At 41.1% G+C, this 23,497-nt stretch overlaps 1 protein-coding gene and 1 pseudogene across 3 annotated transcripts in view; one reads left to right on the top strand and one right to left on the bottom strand.

Annotated features, from left to right (window-relative positions):
- Positions 1-23,497, bottom strand: part of ARFGEF3 (ARFGEF family member 3) — a 180,359-nt gene that overhangs the window by 57,612 nt on the left and 99,250 nt on the right. For all 3 annotated transcript variants that reach the window (XM_059400808.1, XM_059400810.1, XM_059400811.1), the window contains 4 exons: positions 23,199-23,303; positions 21,995-22,328; positions 12,464-12,576; positions 10,801-11,711 (listed from right to left, as the gene is read on the bottom strand). In XM_059400808.1, coding sequence (XP_059256791.1) covers positions 10,801-11,711; positions 12,464-12,576; positions 21,995-22,328; positions 23,199-23,303 — 1,463 coding nt within the window. The remainder of the gene's footprint in view (positions 1-10,800; positions 11,712-12,463; positions 12,577-21,994; positions 22,329-23,198; positions 23,304-23,497) is intronic.
- Positions 13,073-15,076, top strand: LOC132018499 (ubiquitin-ribosomal protein eS31 fusion protein-like; annotated as a pseudogene).

The following is a 23,497-nucleotide window of genomic DNA, read 5'->3' as shown; positions in this document are numbered from 1 at the left end:
GATTTCTTTCTTTTTTTTTTTTTTTTAAAGATTTATTTATTTATTTAACAGACAGAGGTCACAAGTAGTCAGAGAGGCAGGCAGAGAGAGAGAGGGAAGCAGGCTCCCCGCTGAGCAGAGAGCCCGATGCGGGGCTTGATTCTAGGACCCTGGGATCATGACCTGAGCCGAAGGCAGAGGCTTTAACTCACTGAGCCACCCAGGTGCTCCTCCCTGTGGATTTCTTAATGAATATGCTAACAAGAGGACATGGGCCAGAAGAAGCTTTGAAGCTGAAAAATCTTCAAGACTTTTGTTAAATTTGAAAACGGCATAAATATCCCTTAGTGGGCATTAAGTATGTAGCTTATTCCCATAAAACCACTTTATTCAGTCAAATGTTAGGCATCTCCCCGGCTTTCCTTTAAGAACTTTGCAGCTGTTATAAGAAATATTTTGTTGAGGGCACTTTGTGATCATAGGTGGAGGTGCATATATAAAAGGAAGGTTGAGAGCAAGATTTAAAAATGTCATCCTTAGGGTACCTGGGTGACTCAGCCAGTTAGGCAGTTGACTCTTGGTTTCTGCTCAGGTCATGGCATCCTGGGATTGGGCCTGTGTTGGCTTCACACTTAGTGGGGAGTGTGCTTGAGGATTCTCTTTCTCCCTCTCCCTTTGCCTCTATCGCCTGCACACAAGTGGTTTCTCTAAAGTAAATGAATAAATATTTTTTAAAAAATGATATCCTTGATCTGGACATGGGCAATGTGTTTCTTCCATGATGGCCTAGAGGAATACTCCATACTCTTAAGGTCCTGGTGGGGATGGTTCTAGTCTCCGGAGGAGATAAAGGACACATGATGGGTCTCCTTCTAGGGTAAATAGAAAGCAGATCTCAGCATTGTTGGTATTTAACTATTTGGGATCATAGATGAAAGGAATATTTGAATCTGTGAATTAGGAAAATGACATTTGCAAATGGCTTTGATCTCAGGCTTCAGAAATAATTTCTTTTAAAGTTTTAAAACCAACCACTATTTACCTTAGATATGGTTTGGAAAACCAAGCACATTCTCAGATGCTGAAAAGGAAGAAGGCAGCTGATGTGTCTTCTGACACAGAGACCCAAATCACTAGCAGAGGTGTGACAATGTTCCAGAAGGGCTAGTGCATATGTGGAGTTCTGAAATGATTGGTCAGGCCTGTTAGGAGCAATCTGTTGGTACCGACTTCTCTCTCTGTAAGCAGGCTAATTTCTTACAGTACAAGGATCTGGCAAACTTGAGAATAAAACAAAAGGATGTATAGTCTATCAACTTAAGGAAGACACTCATTTTTCTTGCCATACCAGATAGAGTTCACTGGTGATGTAATAATGGAAATAACAAATAGCTAGAATGTATTAAGTGCTTTCTAATTTTTAGAACCAATCTCTTCTTATACTTTATTTCATTTTACATATAAAGCCTATATTGATTGCCTTCCTTTATTTTCCCGGTAAGGAGAGTGCCTCAGAAATATTAAGGTAATTTGCCTAAAGTTATATAGCTAGAAATTGCAAAGGTATTTTGGGCCCAAACTCCAGGCTTTTTGCACAATGCCATGCTGTACTTACTTCTAATGTTGTTAAAAGATTGTACTCTATCATGTCCCTCTCAAACAGATACTCTATTTTAAATTCATCCTCTGATTGGGTTCATTGAAGTGTTATAAATTTGGAGTGACAAACTATAGGAGATCTGACCTTTAATGCTTTCTGGCTACTTGTTTTTTTCCAGTTTTCTGTAACTAAAGTTCATTCTCTCCCTCTATAATTAAGATGTTCTTTACTGTCAGGAACAGAAGGCTGGGTCACTTGCTTGATTGCCTACCAGTAAGACTGGATACAAAATTAGCATAAGTGACCTTGAAACATCTTCTCCATGCCTTAGATAATGTGTTTTGTTTTGTTTTTCAAATAAACATTACTTACGTCACTTAAGAGGACGAATGGATAAGGAAGATGTGGTCCATATACACTATGGAGTATTATACCTCCATCAGAAAGGATGAATACCCAACTTTTGTGGCAACATGGATGGGACTGGAAGAGATTATGATGAGTGAAATAAGTCAAGCAGAGAGAGTCAATTATCATATGGTTTCACTTATTTGTGGAGCATAACAAATAGCATGGAGGACAAGGGGAGATGGAGAGGAGAAGGGAGTTGGGGGAAATTGGAAGGGGAGGTGAATCATGAGAGATTATGGACTCTAAAAAACAATCTGAGGGGTTTGAAGTGGCGGGGGGGTGGGAGGTTGGGGTACCAGGTGGTGGGTATTATAGAGGGCACGGATTGCATGGAGCACTGGGTATGGTGAAAAAATAATGAATACTGTTATGCTGAAAAAAAATAAATTTAATTAAAAAAAAGAGTACTAAAAAATATAAATAAGAGTAACTGGTCCCTGCTTCTCCCAAGCCCCAATGATAGCCATCCCAGCAGACTTTGTTCCTTGTATGTATTGTGTGGAAATAGAATCACAAATGAGATCATACTACATACACTGTACCATGACTTGGTGTTTTCTTAGCAATACATGTTAGATACCTCTTTTTATTTTATTTTTTAGAGAGAGAGGTGTGTGAGTGATGGGAGGAACAGGGAGGGAGAAGGAGTCTTGAGCAGGCTCCCTGCTCTGTGTGGAACCTGATGCAGGGCTCAATCTCATGACCCTGAGATCATGACCTGAGTTGAAATCAAGAGTCAAATGCGTAACTGACTGACCCACCCAGTTGCAGGTACCCTTAGCTATCTCTTGATACTAGCACTTACGGATCTATCTCATTCTTTTCAAATAACTATGCATATACCACTGCATGGATGGAGTACGATTTATTTAACTAAAGCTCCCTTGGTAGACATGTATGTAGTCTCAATTATGACAAAAAGCTGAAATAATGAAATGATGCAAAGCTGAAATGCCTTTTAACACTTATGCAAGGTATCTGTGGGATAAATTCCTTAAAGTAGACTAAAGAACATATATAAAGCTTGACAGAGACAGCCCAAATATCTTCCCAACAGTTGATAGCAATTTTTCTTCCTACCAATGGTACATAAGAACATTGTTGTACCTACTCAGCAACTGGGGATTATTGACTTTCTAAACCTTTATAACGAGGTATATGATTTTTGGTTGCATTTCTATATACTAATAACAAAGTCACAGGAAGAGAAATTAAGAACACAATTCCATTTGTAATTGCTCTCAAGAGAAGAAATGCCCTGTAATAAATTTAATAAAGGAGGTGAAAGACCTGTACTCTGAAACTATAAAACATTGATAAAAGCAACTGAAGATGACTCAAATAAATGGAAAGATACCCTCTGCTCATGGGTTAGAAGCTTTCATATTGATAAAATGTCCACACTACCAAAGCAATCTACAGATTCAATGTAATCTCCATCAAAATACCAATAGCATTTTTCACAGAGCTAGAAGAATCCCATAATTTGCACAGAACCTCAAAAGAAACCCAAATAGCCAAAGCAATCTTTAGAAAAGTATCACAATCCCAGATTTCAATATATACTACAATGTTATATTCACCAAAACCGTGTGGTATTGACACATAAATAGACATATAGATCAATAGTACAGAACAGAGATCCCAGAAATAAAACCATACTTATATAATTAACTAATAGACAACAAAGGAACCTCTAAGTATATACAATGAGGAAAAGACAATCTCTTCAGTAAATGGTGCTGGAAAAACTAGACAGGTAGATTCCAAATAAAACGGGATCACATTCTTACACTAACTCCAAATGGATTAAGGACCTAAAAAATGTGAGACATGAAACCATAAAACTCCCAGAAGAAAAATAGGCAGTAATTTCTTTGACATTGGTCTTAGCAACATTTTTCTAGATATGCCTCCTCAGGCAAGAGAAACAAAAGCACAAACTGTTGGGACTACAACAAAATAAAAAGCTTTTACACAGCAAAGGAAACCTTCAATAAAACAAAAAGGCAACCTACTGAACAGGAGAAGATATTTGTGAATGACATATCCAACAAGGGGTGGAAATCCAAAACAGATGAAGAACTTGCACAACTCAATACCGAAAAACCAAATCATCTGATTAAAAAGTGGGCAGAGGATCTGAATATATGTTTTTCCACAGAACATGTACAGACGGCAAATAGATACACAAGAAGATGCCACATATTGTTAATCATCAGGAGAATGCAAACCCAACCCAAACCACATGAAAGATGATCTTATACCTGTCAGAATGGCTAGAATCAAAAAGACAAGAAATAACAAGTGTTGGTGAGGATGTGGAGAAGAAGGAATCCTCATGCCCCTGCTGGTACAGCTCCTGTGGAAAATGGTATGGAAATCCCTTAAAAAATTAAAAATAGAATTATCCTATGATCTAGTAATTCCACTATTGAGTATTTACCCAAAGAGAATGACAGGGGTGAAAAATAGGTACCTCTATGTTTACTGCAGCTTTATTTATAATAGCCAACCAAGTATGGAAGCAACCCAAGTGTCCACCCATAGAGGAATGGATAAAGAAGATGTGGCATATATATATTTACAAACACACGCATCATGGAATATGCGTGTTAGAAGAATGAGATCCTGCCATTGGCGACAACATGGATGGACCTCGAGGGGATCATGCTAAGTGAAATAAGTCATATAGAGAAAGACAAACACCGTATGATTTCACTTACAAGTGGAATCTAAAACACACAACAAACAAAAAGCAGAAACAGACTTGTAAATAGAGAATAAACTGATGGTTGCCCAAGGGGAGGGTTGGAGGATAAGCAAAATGGGTGCAAGGAAGAGAGAGATATAGGCTTCCACTTATGGAATGAATAAGTCACAGGAATACAAGAAACAGCACAGGGAATAGGGTCAATGGTATTACCGTGTAATCATGTTGTGTCTTGACAGAGGGTAGCCATGCTTGTGGTGAGCACAGGAAAATGTCTAGACCTGTTCAATCACTAGGTTGTATACCTGACATGGCTGCGACATTGTGTGTCAACTCTACTTCAGTTAAAACAAAAAGATTACACTATTTTACTTGGTAATATATCTCCTTAAGTTCATGTTTCCAATTTTCAAATAACATAGCTGTTTTATTTTCTGCTGATAGAAGTCATAAGAAAAAAAATTTAAGGGGTTTGGAAAAGTACCAAAAAGACAGTGAAAACAATCTGTAATTATATCATCATGAAGTATTAACATTTGAAGTTAATTTTGAATCCTTTTAAAAAAATTACATTATGACCATTAACCATACCATTAAATGTCACTTTGAAAACGTCATTTTAAACAGCTACATAGTGTCCTAACTGGACATAGTAGAAATCATTTAACTTCCCCCTTATTTGGGGGCATTTAGGTTATTTCTAGTATTTGTGCTATGAAATATGTATCACATACATTTTGATATAGAAATCTTCTTGAGTTTCTGGTCCCTTAGTATGAACTCCTGTGGTTCTCTCAGGAGCCAGTGAGATGATGGGCTTCCATGGCCTCTGTCAGGACTTGGAAAACTGTCCCACATTTCCTGGCTACAGTCTGCAACTGCTTTTCTTATCATGGCCAATCAACTCCAGAAGGGTTTCTGTTCTTGAACAGAGTCTCTGATTTACCCATCCATTCATCCCTCATCCATCCATGCCTCCCCCCATCCCCCAAAGCAGCAGGCACAGCGTGGTACTAGGAACAGGTCTCTGAAGCCAGACTGTATACACACCTTGGTAGCTGTGCACCTTGTTTGACTTAGTTGACATCTCTGTGCCTCAGTTTTCTTACCTATAAAATGAGAATAAGAATACTATCTACTCTATGTGGTTCTTATGAATATTAAATGAATTAATACAGATAAAAGCCTTAATCAACGCAGAGCTATGTTCCTGTTGGTTATTATTATCCTTGCAGATACATATCAATGCTGAGAAATGACTCCAAGGAAAGACACCAAGACATTTCAGAGGCAATCTCTGGGTGGTGTATAATTTTTTTTAATCTTTATATTATTATATTCTCCAAATTTCATATTGCACAAATGCCAGGGTATTGGAGGAGGGTTTTGTTAGACTACTTATTCCCTAGCCCTGCTTCCAGAATACTCCTCTTCCTCCCTTTCTTAAAGCAAACGAACAACTCCACCAGCAGCAGTCATCTTGGCAAATGAGGAAACCTCAGGATGAGAATCCTGTGTTAACAAAGGTAGGGCAGTGAGACAGGAAAGTCATCACAGAGTGCTGGACAGATTACCCCAGACTACCTCAGATGTAATTTAGGAGAAAGAAGCTGAATCTTAAACACTTGAGTTTTTTACCAAAAGCAAACAAATCTAATCCTAACTGATAGAGGCAGGGTAATACATTATTTATTTGAGACTTTCTTTCTGCATTTTACCTTTTGTATTCCACAGACATACTCTGGACTGTTCAAATCCCAGGACCAAAAACTGAAGCTGGCAAGAGCATACTTGCCTTCCTGGTTTCGTAACCACAAAGCCAGAGCTCCTTCCAGGGACGGCCTGGTCTATTCCCAGAAGGCAATGAGAGGAGAGAGGAAGCAGCAAGGCAGAAAGGGAGACCCCCAAATGGGCCAGGGTTGGAGGTCTGTGGCTTCCTGCTCCTGGCAGTATGGGGGGCATTGGTGGGGCCTCAGAGGAGAACATACAATGGAGCCCAGGGGCTCCCAGTCTTGCCAGAGCAGTCCTGGCACCATGTTGGCAGAGGGGTAGCAAAATCACAGGATGTCAGGGAGCCTGTGAAGTGGACAGTGGGGGCTCCTTGGCCAAGTGAGGTGAGAGGCCTCCCTGTCCAGATAGATTCCACATAAGCTCCAGCTTCTGGTTTTACCCAGGGATGGGAACCTGAGGGCTAACATCAAATGTTTGGCCATCCAGGCTGGCTGGAGGGTCTGCAGTCAGGTTTGCTTTAATTCAAAGAAAGAGATATTTCCTGCATAACTGAGATTCATACTTGCTGTAGTATCCTTTATGAAATTTGGTACTTTATAAACATCAAATGGCTTATAAATAAGCCTTATATGTGGTCACAGAGAATCTTGAGATGATAACGGAACACCCCGAATCTAAGGAACAGTGATCCCAAGGCACGTAGGTGCCTGTGCCCCTCGACTTGTTGCTGTGTGAGGCTGGTCTTGCTTCTTCATCCGGGAGGGGCCACTTCACACAGATGTCACTTTGTTCTACGCAGGATGAGGGAGGAATTTCTGCAGCTGTCACAGCTCACGTCCACTTCTGTCTCTATAAAACCTATTGCGTTTGGATGTGTTCAAACTCCCCCACCGTAAAAACCTTTCATTGCTTTCAAAGGAGAGGCTCCCTTGAATCATGTGGAATTAAGGGGCTTATTTCAACTGGGTGTTCGTCGTCTGAGGACAGGGTCCCTGAGAAACACTGAGCTAGTCTGGTCTCAGCCACAGAGCAGACCCTGATAACAAGTCAGGGGCAAATGTTCAATGGGAGCTTTTGACAAAATAAGGTTTAAAGCTTTTGACATTGAAGTAAATAATGAGCAAAATACCTGGGTTGTCACTCAGGGAGACTCTTCTCATTTCCTGTTGTTACCTTTTAAGTGTTGTCTTGGATAAACAAAGGCCATCTGCCTTCTCTCTCATCCCTACAGGGTACAGGTGTTTCTCTTTTACTAGTCTTTCATCTTGGAGGTGATGCTGGCACTGGGAAGTGGGGATTGGCAGGGCCGAAGTGGACCCAGGCCAACATCTATCAGCTTTGGCCGACCCCTAGCAATGGTCAGTCTGATCCATCAAACCACAGCTGTGACTGAGGAGACTGACCTTATTGGTAGTGGACCACAGTGTGATGGGTCTGTAATTTGTAAAGGCAGACCAACTCCTAACTGGTAAAAATACTGTGGCGTTCATTAGAACTAAAAAGACAAATGACTAACTCGGTTATAGACAATTACTAAAAATTATATTTGGAAACAATCAAAAGACTTTGAAGTCTCTTTTCAGTGTATTGATTCCTACATATAAAAATCAATGTCACAACATATTGGGTCTGATGGGACATTTTACTGACCTCCAAAATTTGAGCAGTTTGCAACATCCATGGAGCCACATTCTGGAAAAACTGAGTGAAAAAATTTACCCAAGCTCTATTCAGCATGTACTGTAAATAAGTATCGATTTGAAAGGTACAAAAACACAGCTGGTAAGATTTGCTTTAGCTTCAAATTTTACAAAAGACTTTGCTAGGATTCTGTTTCCTAATTCTTGTAGGAAATGAAGCAGGGCCTTTGAGGGTCAGTCTCTACACCAGAACAACTTACTTATCTGGAATTACTTAGGGATGTTGTTGATAAATATGAAGTAATCTGAATGTCAGATCTTACCTAGGTAAAGGCTGAAATTTCTGCAGCTGAGTTGTTTTATATGGATTAGCTTCATTTTATATATCTATGTATCTGGGGGCAGGGGAGAGGGTGAGGGAGAAAGAGAATCTTAAGGAGACTCGACGCCTGGTGTGGAGCCTGATGTGGGACTCGATCTCACAACCCTGAGATCATGACCTGAGTCGAATCAAGAGTTGGACACTAAACTGACTGAGCCACCCATGTGCCCCAAGATTATTTTAATTTTAAATACAAGATCCTAAATATATTTTTTCCATTTGTTAATGATTCAAGGCCACCAGTATCATAACCAGTGGCAGTGCTACAGTCTGATATACGGCTGTTCCTTGGGATCACTGATGTTCCCCAGCCTGCCTGCCTTGGCACTAGGAAGGCTGGTCAGAGCACCTGCTGAGCTCCTCCCCCATGAATACTACCAGCTGAGAAGGAGCACAGGCTCAGAGGTTCTACCAAACCCCCTCAAAAGGGAAATGAACATTCCTTCCAGCTCAGACTTTACCCATGACTCACTTCTTCAACCCATGCCATATTCCACAGGTTAAGGGGCCAAAGAACAAGCTTATAAATCTACAGTCAATACATATTTGTTGAGATTAAGTCATGTATATCATGTATATCTTGAGGTCCCTAGTTCAGAGCATACTGAAGCTTCTCTATAAATGCTGACTGATGAAGTGTCACTGGGTATGTGTGTGTGTGTGTGTGTGTGAGACAGAGAGAGAGAGAGAGAGGAGGAGACAGACACACAAAACATACTAGCAATGTTCAATAAAACAACAAATTTAATGACGGTAGCATAAAAGATAATAGGAGAAATAAATTTTTAGGAAGAGTATTTACATATTACCTTAGTATCTCAATGAAAGATGAATTTTGCAGATGGGTGTGTGTTCCTTCACATGAATTGAATATCCTAACTTTATTTTTGTATTTAATTCCAAAAGGACAAGTATCAAGAAAAAAAATATTGGGTAGCCTTAAAAATAGGAATTTTTATGTCTTGAAAAGAATCATAGTACAGTTAGGAAAGCTGAGAAATTACATGTCTCTTTCCAATCTCTGGATAGGTTGAGAAGTCCAGGAGTATTCGTCCGGGACTGAAAGTTCCTTACCTCTGCTGGCACTTACAACTTTAGATCATTCTCATATTAAAAAATATCCTTCCTTAAATATACCTGGGTTAAAGTGTCTTTTTTTGTGTCCTTTTGACAAAGGACAATCTGGTCAGTTTCTTAAAGATACTTATTAAGCTACCTCTTAACAGTACAGCAGTGAGCTCTGCCAAGATCCAGTAAATGGGCTAGGGTTTTGTTTTTTTTTTTTTGGATGTGTGTGTGATGTGCTCTTTTGTTGGAAGACTGCATATGTGTTAGACACGGTTGGAGCATGCAAGGAGTTCAAAGGACAGAGGGGGAAGGTAGATGCATCACAAATAACTTGATAGATGTGGTAAGTGCAATGACAGACACATGCCCAAGCCTTAGAAGTGGAAGAGCAAATGGTGATCCTGACTTTTAACAATGCAGTGTTCATTTTTAGGATTAGTCCTTTCTCTGTGAGCACAAGCCCAGCAAGTTCCAAACAGCTCGGTGGGTTGCGGTCAAGAAACCCTTGAGTGTCAGGGGAAGGCACAGGTGATTACTTAGGAATAAGGCACTCCTAGGTTGCCATAAATGTTTGCATCCATCTTTCTTTCTGTAGTCCTGTGAGATAATTAGTCTCCACCCATGTCCTGGCACAGAGCTCCTAAAATCCTTACAATTTCCTGAGTGATATGATCTCTAGAAGGATCTCTTGTTCTAGTATTTATCTTTGACCTCATCCTGAGTCCTAAAACCCTTGTAAATGCCTAAGCGATAAGAGCACCAGGAACACCTTTTGTTCTAAGGAGGTGACTCTGGGTGGGCTGCTGGTTGGGGACTGGCCACCAGAAAGCCCCCCACAATGATCAGATGCTAGGATATCCCACACTGCAAGTTCGGGGGAGTCCGCCTATAGCTGATTCAAACCCTCATTTAAAACAGTCGACATACTGGTATACCCAAGTGCATGGCTTTGTGATTTTTAGACACAGAGGTGTAGAAGCACACTAAGAACTCAAGGTTTTGAGAGTCAGAGATTGTCATTTTGTTTCAGTCAGCAGCAACTTTCTAGAAGGTAGCAAGCTCTATCAACATCAAAGAATCCCAGCCATCAGCTGCCTACAATTCCAGCCGGTGCCAACAGGTCTTACATCCCTTTGTTCTCTTCAAATATAAGAAACCAGAGGCGTGATTAAGATGTTCTGAGCATTTCAAACTACAGGCCAGACGGTAATTTCCCATTTCAGCAAAATGCCCTGAACACCCTTCCTGACTTGATAGCCAAACCCCATTTACAAACCTGAGCAGAAGGTAGAGGCGAAGTTCTGGAGGGCCGAGTCCACCTCTTCCACGCTGGGCAGAGCCAGCAAGCGAGGAAGGAGGCTTTCCAGGGACTGCAGGAACAGCCTGGCGCTGTGCTGGTCTGCCTCCTGGTTCTTCAACAGTTTCAGGGACAGAGCGGCGGTCCGCAGGGACCGGTGGCCCAGGCAGTCCCGAGGGGTCTGCTCTTCATCCGCCAGCGAGCCGTTGTCCGACCCGATGTCTGACACATCCGACCTCCCCGAGTCCTTCTCCGCCGCCATCGAGTACTGATCACAGGAATCGAATTCGGTCCGCGAAAGGTCTTGGTCATCCACGCTGAAATTGCTTTCGCTGTACCTGGAGCCGTAGGACCTCATCCTGCAGTCCACCGACAGGAAGTTAGTTATGTCGGGGAAAGCAACCGTGTGGCTTCTCTGCACCACATCTGGCTGGTCCACGGCTTCAGCCTCGGGCACTTTGCTCAGCATCTCCTTGCTCTCTGGCACGGCGGGCGACTTGAGACTGCTCTTGTGGTGGTCTGCGTGCTCCTCCGGTGTCGTCTGGCCCAACTCGCCCTCCAGCGTGGTCTGGCCCGTGTCGGTGGTCACGCTGATGCTGATGTCAGGGCTCCTTTCGTTCCCCAGCTCCCACGACGTGTGCTCTGAGGACAGGATGCGCCGCTGCCAGCGGAAGTCAGCCTCGTTGATCTCCATGGAGTCTCGGCTCCACTCGGCGCCGTCCTTCAGCTCCTCCAGGCGCAGCAGCAACAGCTGGACCTGGCTTTCGCTCAAGCCCTTGCCCTGGCTGAGCTCGTCCAAGGCCCCGAGCAAGGTGCAGACGCAGGACACCGCAGCATAGCACGCTTCGATGCCGCCCTTGATGCACGCTTCCGTCATGCCATCCATGATGCTGAGGGTCCAAAGAAGAAAACAGCGTGAGAAACATGGGAGAATGCTCCAAAAGGAACAAGAAGTGTCAGCCTGGTGAACAGTACAGTATTCAAGAGAGATCCTCTGATCTGCATGGAATTGAATGGTCTGGGCCAAGGAGGAAATGAAACTAACATTCCTGGGTGCACAGAGGAAAACCTTCAGGTAGAGTGGCCCACCTTGAATCACATTCTCTCTCAGTTGGCTGGTTTATTTGGATACGCACAAAAATTCCAGATGGACTTTATAATCTCCACAAGGACAGAGGACAGGCATTGAATAATCTCACTTTTGTGAGATTTATGTTCAGTTTTTCACAGTGCCTATCCGATAATGAGGACATCCTCTATAAAACAAACATGTTTCTGAACAGATGCATGTGAGTACAACTATTACAAATTAGATAATATTCAGTTTTCTAGGGGAGGGCTAAAGGAACCTTATAGTACTGTGATTCAAAAAGTTTTTGCCTAAAATAACCCCAATGAATAATTGTACATTTCACTTTGCATACAGGGTTTACTTTAAGACAATATGAAAATATGGAAAGCACATGATCATAATACATTGAAACAAGATTTCTCATATGGCTTGTGGGAACATTATTAAACAATAAAATTCCACATAATGCAGATTCATAAAAATTTCAGCGATTTTAAAACACGGTCAAATGTATTCAGAGAAACAGTCCTTGCCAAGCAATAATAGATGGAAAAGCAGAATGTAGCATACAGTTTGAGAAGATCCAGATGAGACTTTCTTTTAGAAATTGATCTTTTTCTAGATTCTGGTTCAGTGGAGCTGGGTCCTGCCAAGTCACAGAGACGCTGTGGGCTCCCAAGTAGCTTTAAGAAAAAGGGGGAAAAATAAGTGTAGTGAATAAACTGGTTTTAAAAAAGCACAAGGTTTTAAACTGTGAGCTCAAGTAAGCATGTATTTTAGAGAAAGTGAGTGATATACTCTAAGGAAAAACACAACTATTTGGAACTACAAATCTTAATAAAACTGATCTAGAATTCCTCTTGTCATGGAATACATGGGTTCCCTGCTCCCTAATTCAGGACTGGCTTAGACAAAGCAAATTCTCTAAGGGATTGTTTCAAAAAATTTTATAGCACAGAATCATAAGGCACTTGCATCTACGCTCTTTACTAAGAATGGCCTATAATTTAACTTCTCTGTACTCTCTTTGTCTCATTTGAAGCTGGTTAGCTTCAAAAACAGGACTGATCAAGTATACATGGAACATTCTCTGGGGTACATCTTAAGTTAGGGTACAAAACAAGTCTTAAATTTAAGATAACTGAAATCATAGCAAGCACCTTTTCTAACCACAGTGGCATGAAAATAGAAATTAATTACATGAAGACAATAACGTTACACTTTAAGGAACTGGAAAAGAAAAAGTGAAGCCCAAATTTGGTAGAAGTAAATAAGAAAGATTACAGCAGAAATAAATGAAACAGATACTAAGAAATAATGGAAAAGATCAATGAAACTAAGAGTTGGCTCTTGGGAAAGATAAAATGGACACACCACTTACTAGACTCACAAAAAAATCCAAAAACCAAACAAACAAAAAACTCACTAGATTTAAGTAAGTAAAAGCAGAAATGAAAGAGATGTTAAAACTGATAACCACAGAAATACAAAAGATCATAAGACACTCCTATAAAGGACATATGCCAAAGTTGGACAATCCAGAAGAAATTAATACAGTTCTAGATGAATTTGACCTATGAAGACTAAATCATGATGAAAAAGAATATCTGAACTGACCAATAACCAGTATGGAGATCGAATTGGTAATCAAAAGCCTTCCAACTGGATGTGCACTGGGTGTTATACGCAACTGATGAATCATTGAACGTTACAAAGACACTTACGATGTACTATTTGCTGGCTAACTGAACATAATAAAAAAATAATTCATATATTAAAATTATTTTTTAACATAGAAAAAACCTCCCAACTAACAAAAGTCCATAACCAGATGGTTTCACCAGTGAATTCTACCAAATGATTGAAGAAGAATTAGTATCAATCCTTCTCAAAAAATAGAAAAGGAGGAAGCTGTCCCAAACTCATTTTGTAAGGCTAGCATTACCTTGACACCAAAACCTGGCAAGGATACCACAAAAAAACAAAATTATAGGCCAATATCCCTGAGGAACATAGATGCAAATATCTTCAATGAAATGTGATCAAACTAAATTTCACAACATATTAAAAGGATCATACACCATAAACAACTGGGATTTATTCCAGGGATGCAAAGATGGCTCAATGTGCACAAATTAGTGGAATGATACACAACATTAACAAAACGAAGGGAAAAAAATAGATAATTTTAATAGATGCAGAAAAAATATTTTGACAAAATTCCACAACCACTTATGACAAGAATTCTCAAAAAGGTGAACACAGAGGGAACATACCTCAACATAATAAAGCCCACATATTATAAGCTCACAGCTAGCATGATATTCAACAGTAAAAAGCTGAAAGCTTTTCCTCTAAGATCAGGCACAAGACAAGGATGTCAGTCTCGCCACTTTTATTCAAAATAGTATTGTCAGTCCTAGCTACAGCAATCAGGCAAGAAAAGAAATAAAAGGGATCCAAATTGGAAAGGAAGACGTAAAACTGTCACTATTCACAGATGGCATGATATTATATATAGAAAACCCTACAGACTCTATAAAAAGCTGTTAGAACTAACAACTGAATTCGGTGAAGTTGCAGGACACAAAATCAACATACAAAAATCTGTTGTATTTCTACCCACAAATAAACTATCAGAAAGAGAAATGAAAAAAAAAACCACAATCATATTTACAAAGCATCAAAAATAATAAAATGCCCTTCCAACCCACCATCTGCCATGGAACTACCACCAAGATGTAAAGCTTCGTGAAAACCCTTAAGGTTGAACCCTCAGCTACAGTAGACAGTGTAAAAGCCAAGATTCAGGATAAGGAAGGAATTCCTCATGATGAGCAGCGACTGCTTTTTGCTGGCAAGCAACTGGACGATGGATGTACTTTGTCTGACTACAGCATGCAAATGGAGCCCACTCTTCATCTTGTGTTGAGACTTCGTGGTGGTACTAAGAAGAAGGAAGGAAGAATAAGTCCTACATTGCTCCCAAGAAGAATAAACTAAGAGAAACAGCTGTTCTGAAATACTTTAAGGTGGATGAGAATGGCAACGTGAGTCGCCTTCTTTGGGAGTGCCCTTTGGATGCATGTAGTGCTGGAGTTTTTATGGCTAGGCCACTTTGATGGACACTATTGTGGCAAATGTGGTCTGACCAATTGCTTCAACAAACCGGAAGACAAGTAATTATATATGGGTTAATAAAAGACATGAACATTTAAGAAAAAACAATAAAATGCCTAGGAATAAATTTAATCAAGGAGGTGAAAGATTGGAATACTGAAAATTATAAGACATTAATAAAAGAAATTGAAGATGACACAAATAAATGGAAAGATACTCTGTGCTCATGGATTGGGAGATTAGTGTCATTAAAATGTCCATACTACCCAAAGCAATCTACACACTTAATGCAGTATCTACCAAATTTTTAATGTATTTTTCACAGAAATAGCACAAATAAAACTGAGGTTTGCATGGAACCTTGAAAGACCTGGAATAGCCAAAGTAATTGAGAAAGAAGAACAAAGCAGGAGGCATCACACTCCTTGGTTTAAAATTATATTATAAAGCTATAATCATTAAAACAACATTTATATAATAATTTATATAATAATTAAAACAGCATATATAATAATTAAAGCAGTTTTTAGGTACTAACCTAAAAAACAGACATGTAGATCAGAAAGTATAGGTTTATTTCTAGGCTCTCTATTCTTAGAGAATAGAATATTCATATATGTCAAATTAATTTACAACAAAGGAGGTAAGAATAGACACTAGGGAAAGGACAGTCCCTTCAACAAGTGGTGCTTGAAAAACTGGACAGTCACAGCCAAAGGATGAAAACGGACCTCTGTCTTATACGATACACAAAAATTAACTCAGAATGGATTGACTTTAATGTAAGTCCTGAGACCATAAAACACCTAGAAGAAAACACAGGCAATAGCTCCCAGACATGAGTCTTGGAGAGGATTTCTTTAATCTGACACCAAAAGCAAAAATAATCATGTGGGACTACATCAAACAGCAAAGGAACAGCTGACAAAATGAAAAGGTCATCTACTGAAAGTATTTGTGAGTCATATATCTGATAAGGGATTAAGATCCAAAATACATAAAGAACTCAAGTAACTCAATAAAAAAGCAAAAAACCAAATAATCTGGCTTAAAAAATGGTTTAAAACACACACACACCTGAATAGACATTTTTCCACAGAAGACGTATAGATGGCCAACAGGCACGTGAAAGGTGTTCAATATTAATAATCACGGGAAATGCAAGTCAAAACCATAATAAGATACCACTTCACATCTACTAGAATAGCTATTATCAAAAGACTAGAAAAAATAAGTATTGACAAGGATGTGGAGAAAAAAGAACCACCTTGCACAGCTGATGGGAATGGAAATTGGTTCAGCCACTATGAAAAAGAGTATGGAGGTTCCTCAAAAATTAAAAATAGATTGCCATATGATCCATCAATTCCACTTCTGGATATTTATCTGAAGAAAATGAGAACACTAAATCAAAAAGATACATGCACCCCCATGTTCACTGCAGCATTATTTACAATAGCTAAAATATGGAAACAACCTAAGTGTCTCTCAGTGGATAAATGGATAAAGAAACACACACACACACTGGAATATTACTCATCTATAAAAAAGTATGAAATCTTGCCATTTGTGACAACATGGATGAACCTAGAGGGTATTATGCCAAGTGAAATAAGCCAGACAGAGAAAGACAAATGCTGTATGATTTCTCCTATAGGTGGTATCTTAAAGACACAGACAAAAAACCAAGCTCGTAGTTACAGAAAATGGACTGGTAGTTGCCAGAGGTGAGGGGTGGGAGGATGGGAAAAAAATGGATGAAGGGGGTCAAAAGGTAAAACAACTTCTAAAAATTAAACACACACACACACACACACACACACACACACACACACACATTGAGAAGCATTTCCTCTTTCTACTTTCTGGAAAAGTTCATGTATTATGAGAATTACTTATTCCTTAAATGTTGGTATAAATAGATATTTTTTTTTTAAAGATTTCATTTATTTGGCAGAGAAAAACACGACGAGAGAGGGAATGGGAGAAGGAGAAGCAGGCCTGCCACCGAGCAGGCAGCTTGAACCCAGGACCCTGGGACCATGACCCTAGCCGAAGGCAGATGCTCAACGACTGAGCCACTCAGACACCACAGTATAAATAGTTTTTAAAGTTATATGGGGAGGTCAGTTTTTTTTTTTTAAATGGAAATATTCTTTATATACTGATTCAATTTCTTTAAAGATTCTAGAACTATGTAGGTTCTCAATTTTTTCTTGAGCCAAACTGTTAAAGGCTGTATTATTTCCCAGGGATTTATCTATTTTATCTAAGTTTTCAAATTTACTGGTCTCCGTGGCCTTAATACCTTCTTTAATGTTTTAATGTTTATAATATCTGTAGTTACATGCTTGTTTTCATTCTTATTTCCACTTGTTTTTACTTATTCTGGAATTTTAAAATTGTGTTTATCAAGAGTTTTTCAACTTCCTCAGTCTTTTCAGAGTCCAGGTACTTTTCACTTTATTGATCCCCTCTACTTTCTTTTTATCACATTCCTTTCTGCTTTCATCCTTATTTTTCCTTTTACTTTCTTTGAACTTAATCTGCTCTTTTCCCAGCTACCTAACTTGGAATATTAGAATATTAATTTTAGGTTTCCAATTTTTAAAATACAATCATTTTAAGCTATGAACACCCTCCTATGTACAGCTTTGGCTACATCCTACAAGTTTTCATGTATAGCATTTTCATAACTGTTCAGTTCTTATTAGTTTTTATTTCCATGAGGTAGAAATCTTTGCAGAGAATTTCCATTTGAAGCTAATTAATTCAGGAAAAGATTGGGTTAAGTGTATTGGAACAGACTTTCTATCACTAAGCCCATTATTTTCAAAGTAATTTATAGTCACAGGAAAAGGTAGATTAGCTAGAAAATGTTATATCTTCAGGGGCACTCTTCTTTCCCTCCGTCCTTCCACATTTCCTTTGTACCCGGAAATTGCAAATGTCTCTCTTAGGGGTATAGTAATGAAGCTTTTCTCGCCACATTTTATTATTATTATTTTTGACATTGAAAGAGTCAAGTTTCCCTTGCTCCTCTCTTTGCTTTCCCCTCCCTCTGCCTCTTTTCCTCTCTCTCCTGCCCTTGCTCTCCTCATCCCTCTCCTCCTCTCCCACCCTCTCCCTAACCACCAGCCTGCCCTGCATCCAAGGGAAGGGGTCAGGCCTAAAAGCCTCCAGCTGCCCCCTCTTAGGCTAGAAAGGAAGGTGCAGGGGGATAGCTGAGGGGAATCTCACTTTCTCTTGGAATCTCATTACATTCTCGAATCTAACCTTACCAGTAATAAGTTAGATGACATATTTGAATCCCCACATTGATTTGGGCTTTATTTCTCAGTTGTTTCCAAATCTGGAAGGAAAGCAATTATGCTTCTAAAGAATCCTCAACAACCACTTGAAGAAAGGCAGGGCACGCAGAATCTGAGCTTCCTCCAGTGGGAGGGAGAGATGTGCTCTCAGAGGCTGGGGTGTCACAGTCTGATAAAGATTAGGGAACCCCTGGGCAGCTGTATGGCTCAGTTCGTTAAACGTCCACCTTTGGCTCAGGTCATGATCCCAGGGTCCTGGGATGGAGCCCTGCATTGGGCTCCCTTCTCAGCGGGGAGTCTGTTTCTCCACCTCCCCCCCCCTCCACCGCTCATGTGTGTGCTCTCTCACTCTCTCCCCCTCTCAGATAAATAAATAAAATCTTAAAAAAAAAAAATTAAGGAATTCCTTCTGAAGCCAAACCAGGGAAAGAGGAAAGGAAACAAGGTGAACTTTTGATTACTGTTCCTTTTTTGGGAAAGCAGAAACCGAAAAGAAAATTGTCACTTGAAGAACAAAATGTCCCGTCTTTGATTAATAGGCACACGGCGTGTATGGCGGGGTGACAAGTCACAAAGACAACAGGGAAATAACACACCAAGTTCTCAAACTCCGAAAGGTTGAACAAACATCCTGGGTGCCCAGTGGTTTTCCTTGTGTGCACAGATGGCACATTTTGGTTTCCAAGTTACCAAGCTTCCCAGCTGAATGGTTGTCATAGTGAGTGGAATAACCCGGCCCCCATCGGTCAGCTGTGCTCCATGGGGCAGCATGGCCTGGCCCTGCTACTCATGTAAAATCATCTGGGGGGGGGAGCTAGACAAACCGATGAGAAAGGGGAATACACTCCAAACTTCCTACGCGGTGGTCAATAAATGCTTATTGAAAATACATTTAGACACCTATGTGCCCCGTAATGCAATGTATTTACTTAGCATTCAGGCAGCAAGGGCATCTGCCGTGGGCAGCCACAAGTCCAGGACCAGTCACGTCTGGGTGGGAAAGAAAGGTTTCTGCTGTTCTCAAAACACCCTCCTTGCGGATATTCTGTCCTCAGGTCCATCCGTCATTCAGCCGCAATTCCCTGAGCACTTACGCTGAGGCAAGCACTCTGCAGTGTTAGATAAGGGGGTAGGCAGGGCATATATAAGAGTAACATACACACACACATACTTGAAGAGACAGGAAGTTTGTACCAAGTCATACTGGGAAACGGATCAGTGCGATGGGACATAAAATTAATTGCTAAATGATGGAATTTAAAGAATGTCATGGTTTAAGGAAGCAGAACGGTAAAGGTCAATGATTTTGACAGCAGAGGCAGCCGTCCTTAGAATGTCTGGGTTCACCTGGTAGCCTGGCTACTCGTAAGGACTTTGGGCAAGTAACTTCACATGGGGCCTCAGCTTCCCATCTGGAAATCGGGCATGGTATTCTCTTCCTAAGAGGGTTTGTAGATAAATGAACATGAAGTGCCAGCTACACCTAGCACAGTGGAATCACTTCTGGACCCTGCTACGGGGCATGGGCCCTGGGGAGGAGGGAGGGGAGTCTGAATAGAGGCAGGAAAGTGGGAGCGGGACAGAGCAGGGTCAGTCAGATGGAAGGGGGGTGAACCTGGGAAAGGATGGGAAATAAGAATGATGAGAGAAGGATCTGGAAACTGGGCAGAGTCATTCAGTCTTGCTGAGAGAGTCAACAGGAGCCATTAGAGCCCGAAAAATACTTAACGGTGGTGACTTATGAGCCTAAATTCAGAAAGACAAAAGGAAGAAAACAGGCAGGTGGCAGACAAGGAGCTAAGTGAGAATTGGTATACTACTCTTGGCAGGAGGTCATGAGGACCAGCTATTTTCAGCCTCCACACATTTCTTCTTTTCCTTAGCATAGCAATAAGCATGCCAAATAATTACCTAGCACTTTATACTTACAGAGTATTTATACCAACGTTATTGTATTTCGAGACTTTGGAATATTGCTACTATGTAAAGATAAAAAATTGTGAGTTCAGGGTTAAGTGATTTAGCTGCTACCACCTTGCTGGGGAGTGGCAGAGACAGGATCTAAACCCTGACTCTTCAACTCAGTCTCACGAAGGGGTAGGTGACACAGCATGGAAAGGGAGTCCCAGAATCATCTGCATTGCAATATCAAAGTATGGTAATAAGTGTGTTGCAGCAAAAGATGATGGGTTTCAGGTCAGATGGACCAGGGTATACACCCTTCCTCTTTCTCTGTGACCTTGGGCAAATCATCTGATCCCTTGGGATCTTAGTTTCTTTGCGGGAGGGAAAATTCCTTTTCCTGGCATTATATCTCTACAAGAAGGGATATCCAATGGAATAAAATTCTGGACCTCTTTCCTTTCTCTTCCTTCCTTCTGATGGAGCAGGGAATCTCATCTGACTGATGGATTTAGAAGGAATTGAGCATGTGTAGCCAGTCCCTCCCTCTTTCTTCCCCTTGAAGATCTGCTTATTTAGACAAAGCCCATCTTGTGTCCCCAGTTACACACTCAACAAGGGTAGGGCCAGGTCCCCAAGGGAGGGCCACTGCTGTCTGGGTGGTAACAAACTAGTCTAGTCTCACTTGCCTCCAAAGCCGTATTGGGTTCACCAACCTAGGAGTAGCCAGGTATTAAAGCTGACCCCTTTTGTTCTCATTGCCTGAGGCTGTGATGGGGGAAAGAAATACCATCCTTCACAGGTAAAAGCTCATATATAACATCAAAAGCTATTAAGAATACTAAAGATAATACATGTGAAGTGCTGGGCATATAGAAGGTAAGAAAAAAAATATGATGGTGTGCTCACAGATTTCTTTAAAGAACAGTGGAATCTGGACCACTCCTCCTGTTCTAGAAATGTTGAGTTAGAACTTTCCATGGTTCATCACAGTCAAATCTTATTAAAACAACACCAAGAGGCATTTTAAATTAAGCTTTTGAGAAACCGAGGAGTAGCAAATATTACTTAAAATCAATGAAACATCCACAAAGGAATTTTGTTACTCTCGGTTTGTTGTTTGGGAATAGGTACGAAAACCAAAGCCAATGAACAAGTTCACAAGTACAAAAATGCTGATCACTTTTCTTTTTGGTTATTTACAAGAAAACAGAGAAATTCTTCTCTGAAGTACCTCCTTAAAACGGTGAAAGATGGGATCTCTATTACATGCTGGACAAGTTTACCTTCTCACAGGGGTCATGAGGTTTGGGATATGAGCCCTAAGAAGGAATGTGGCAAAGGGATTCCTTTTACCAGAGATTAGCAATTTTTTTTTTTTTTTGGATAATGTACAACCTGAGCATAAAATCAGTTTGAAATCCAATGTTAGCCAAAGGGAATAAACACCAATATCTGTACAAACAGTACATAAGGACAAGAATGCAATCAGCCTGCGGCCTAGTCAGATGCCTGCAGCTTTAATTATCAATGACTTTGCATCAACGAGCACCGATCAACCCCTCCTCACCCAGGCTCCCAACACATGCACCCACACCCCAGCCCTAAAGATACAGCCTAGAGATTACTGGATACCACGCGGTAGCAAGTAAGTGTTAGCAGGTGATCGGCACACATGTTCTGAGTGCTTCCTGTAGGCAAGCCACTGTGTTCAGATACTGCCCCTCGCCTCGTGGCAAGCATGGTGGCCTTCTTCATGCCTCCCTACCTCTTTCATTATTTTGATGGCTTCCACCCGGTGCTGAGGTGGGGGATAAAGCAGCACACGGTGATAGAGGGACTGGAGCACGGGCTTCATGGAGTCCACCGACCCCACCAGCCGGACCAGCTCGGCTGCGATGTAATAGATGGTCCGAGCCACGGGCCCACTCAGGGCTGGCGCGGTGGATGAGCAGCCGGACCCCCGGCCGTGGTCAGACACTCCCGGAGACGCAGAGTCTGACTCGATGCCCGGGCCAGCGCTGCTGCTGTGAGCAGAGGTGATGCTTTTATCATGGATCGGATTCCCCAGGATCACGACGAGAGCAGGGCAAAGGTTTTTCCTGGGAAGACACAGGAGGAAAAAAAGGTTTTGCTAACAAGGCAAAAGGATAAGATGTGAATACAGTCCTGAGGGTAAATACCAGATGCCACAAAAATGACTAGTAAGGACGGGGTTCTTTGCTGCTCCTCTTTTGGGCGACATCTTGCCCCCATCTTCCATGTCTCTCCATCACTTCTCAGTATACGAACAGAATAGCTTTTTCATAACTCAAGGCAGAATGAACTAAATAAAAATACCAAGAGAAGTGTTAAGAAACTATCTTATATAAAGAAACTGACTCAAAATGCTAAATGGCTTAGTTAGAAAGTTTCATTTTACCATAAATAACAAAATTATTTCTACTTCTAATGTGAGAAGTTAATTTAAATTTCTGACACATACACTGTCACATATCCTTCGACTTCCTCCCCGTGGAAAAGCCCAGGAACCCTGAGCAACTAGCTGGCTACTTGGGACCCTGTCACCTGTGGGGCACTCTGATTGTAATAGAGTGACTAGTCTTCAGGTTGAGACGGAGAATGTACCAGGCAAGGGCGAAGAATAACATTCAATAGCCTTGCACACACCCCCCAAGCAACTTTCTGGTGCCTTTGTATACTTTTAGGATGATCTAATAACCTAGAAAATACTCTCCTCATTCTTGAGTCGCATGAGCCCGTGGCGTCAACAAAACACAAGAGGCCCTCAGATCAAGCTTCTGTATTTTGATCCAGTGCATGTGAGCAAAGCAATTTTCCTACTTTCCCTCTAACTACTATTCACACACAGATCAGGTGAGCAGTGGGGCATGGATGCCATGGGCAGGGACCAGGGGGCAGAGCTGGAAGGGGGACGAGTCCGGTCGGTGTGGGGGGCGTAGAAGGCTCACCAGATCAAGTCGGTGAATGCTCTGTGCAGGTGCATGGAGGACGAGGAGCTGCTGAGCACGGACAGGATGCACTCCAAGTACAGGAGCTGCAGCTGCTGCTGGTCACTGCGGAACAAAACCAACACACAGACACATGCACAGGAAGGCAGAATTAAAGAGGGTGTGTGTGGGGAGCACTTGGAAGAATGCCAGGCATGAGAGAAGTGCTCATTTTGGTGGGGGGCACTTATCATGAGGGGTTGAATTGCATCCCTGCATGTTTCTATGTTGAGGACTGAACTCCTCTGGTACCTCAGAAT

Source organism: Mustela nigripes, chromosome 5, assembly GCF_022355385.1.
Source record: "Mustela nigripes isolate SB6536 chromosome 5, MUSNIG.SB6536, whole genome shotgun sequence".
Classification (NCBI taxonomy): Eukaryota; Metazoa; Chordata; class Mammalia; order Carnivora; family Mustelidae; genus Mustela; species Mustela nigripes.
This window is presented reverse-complemented; position numbering and strand designations above follow the sequence as displayed.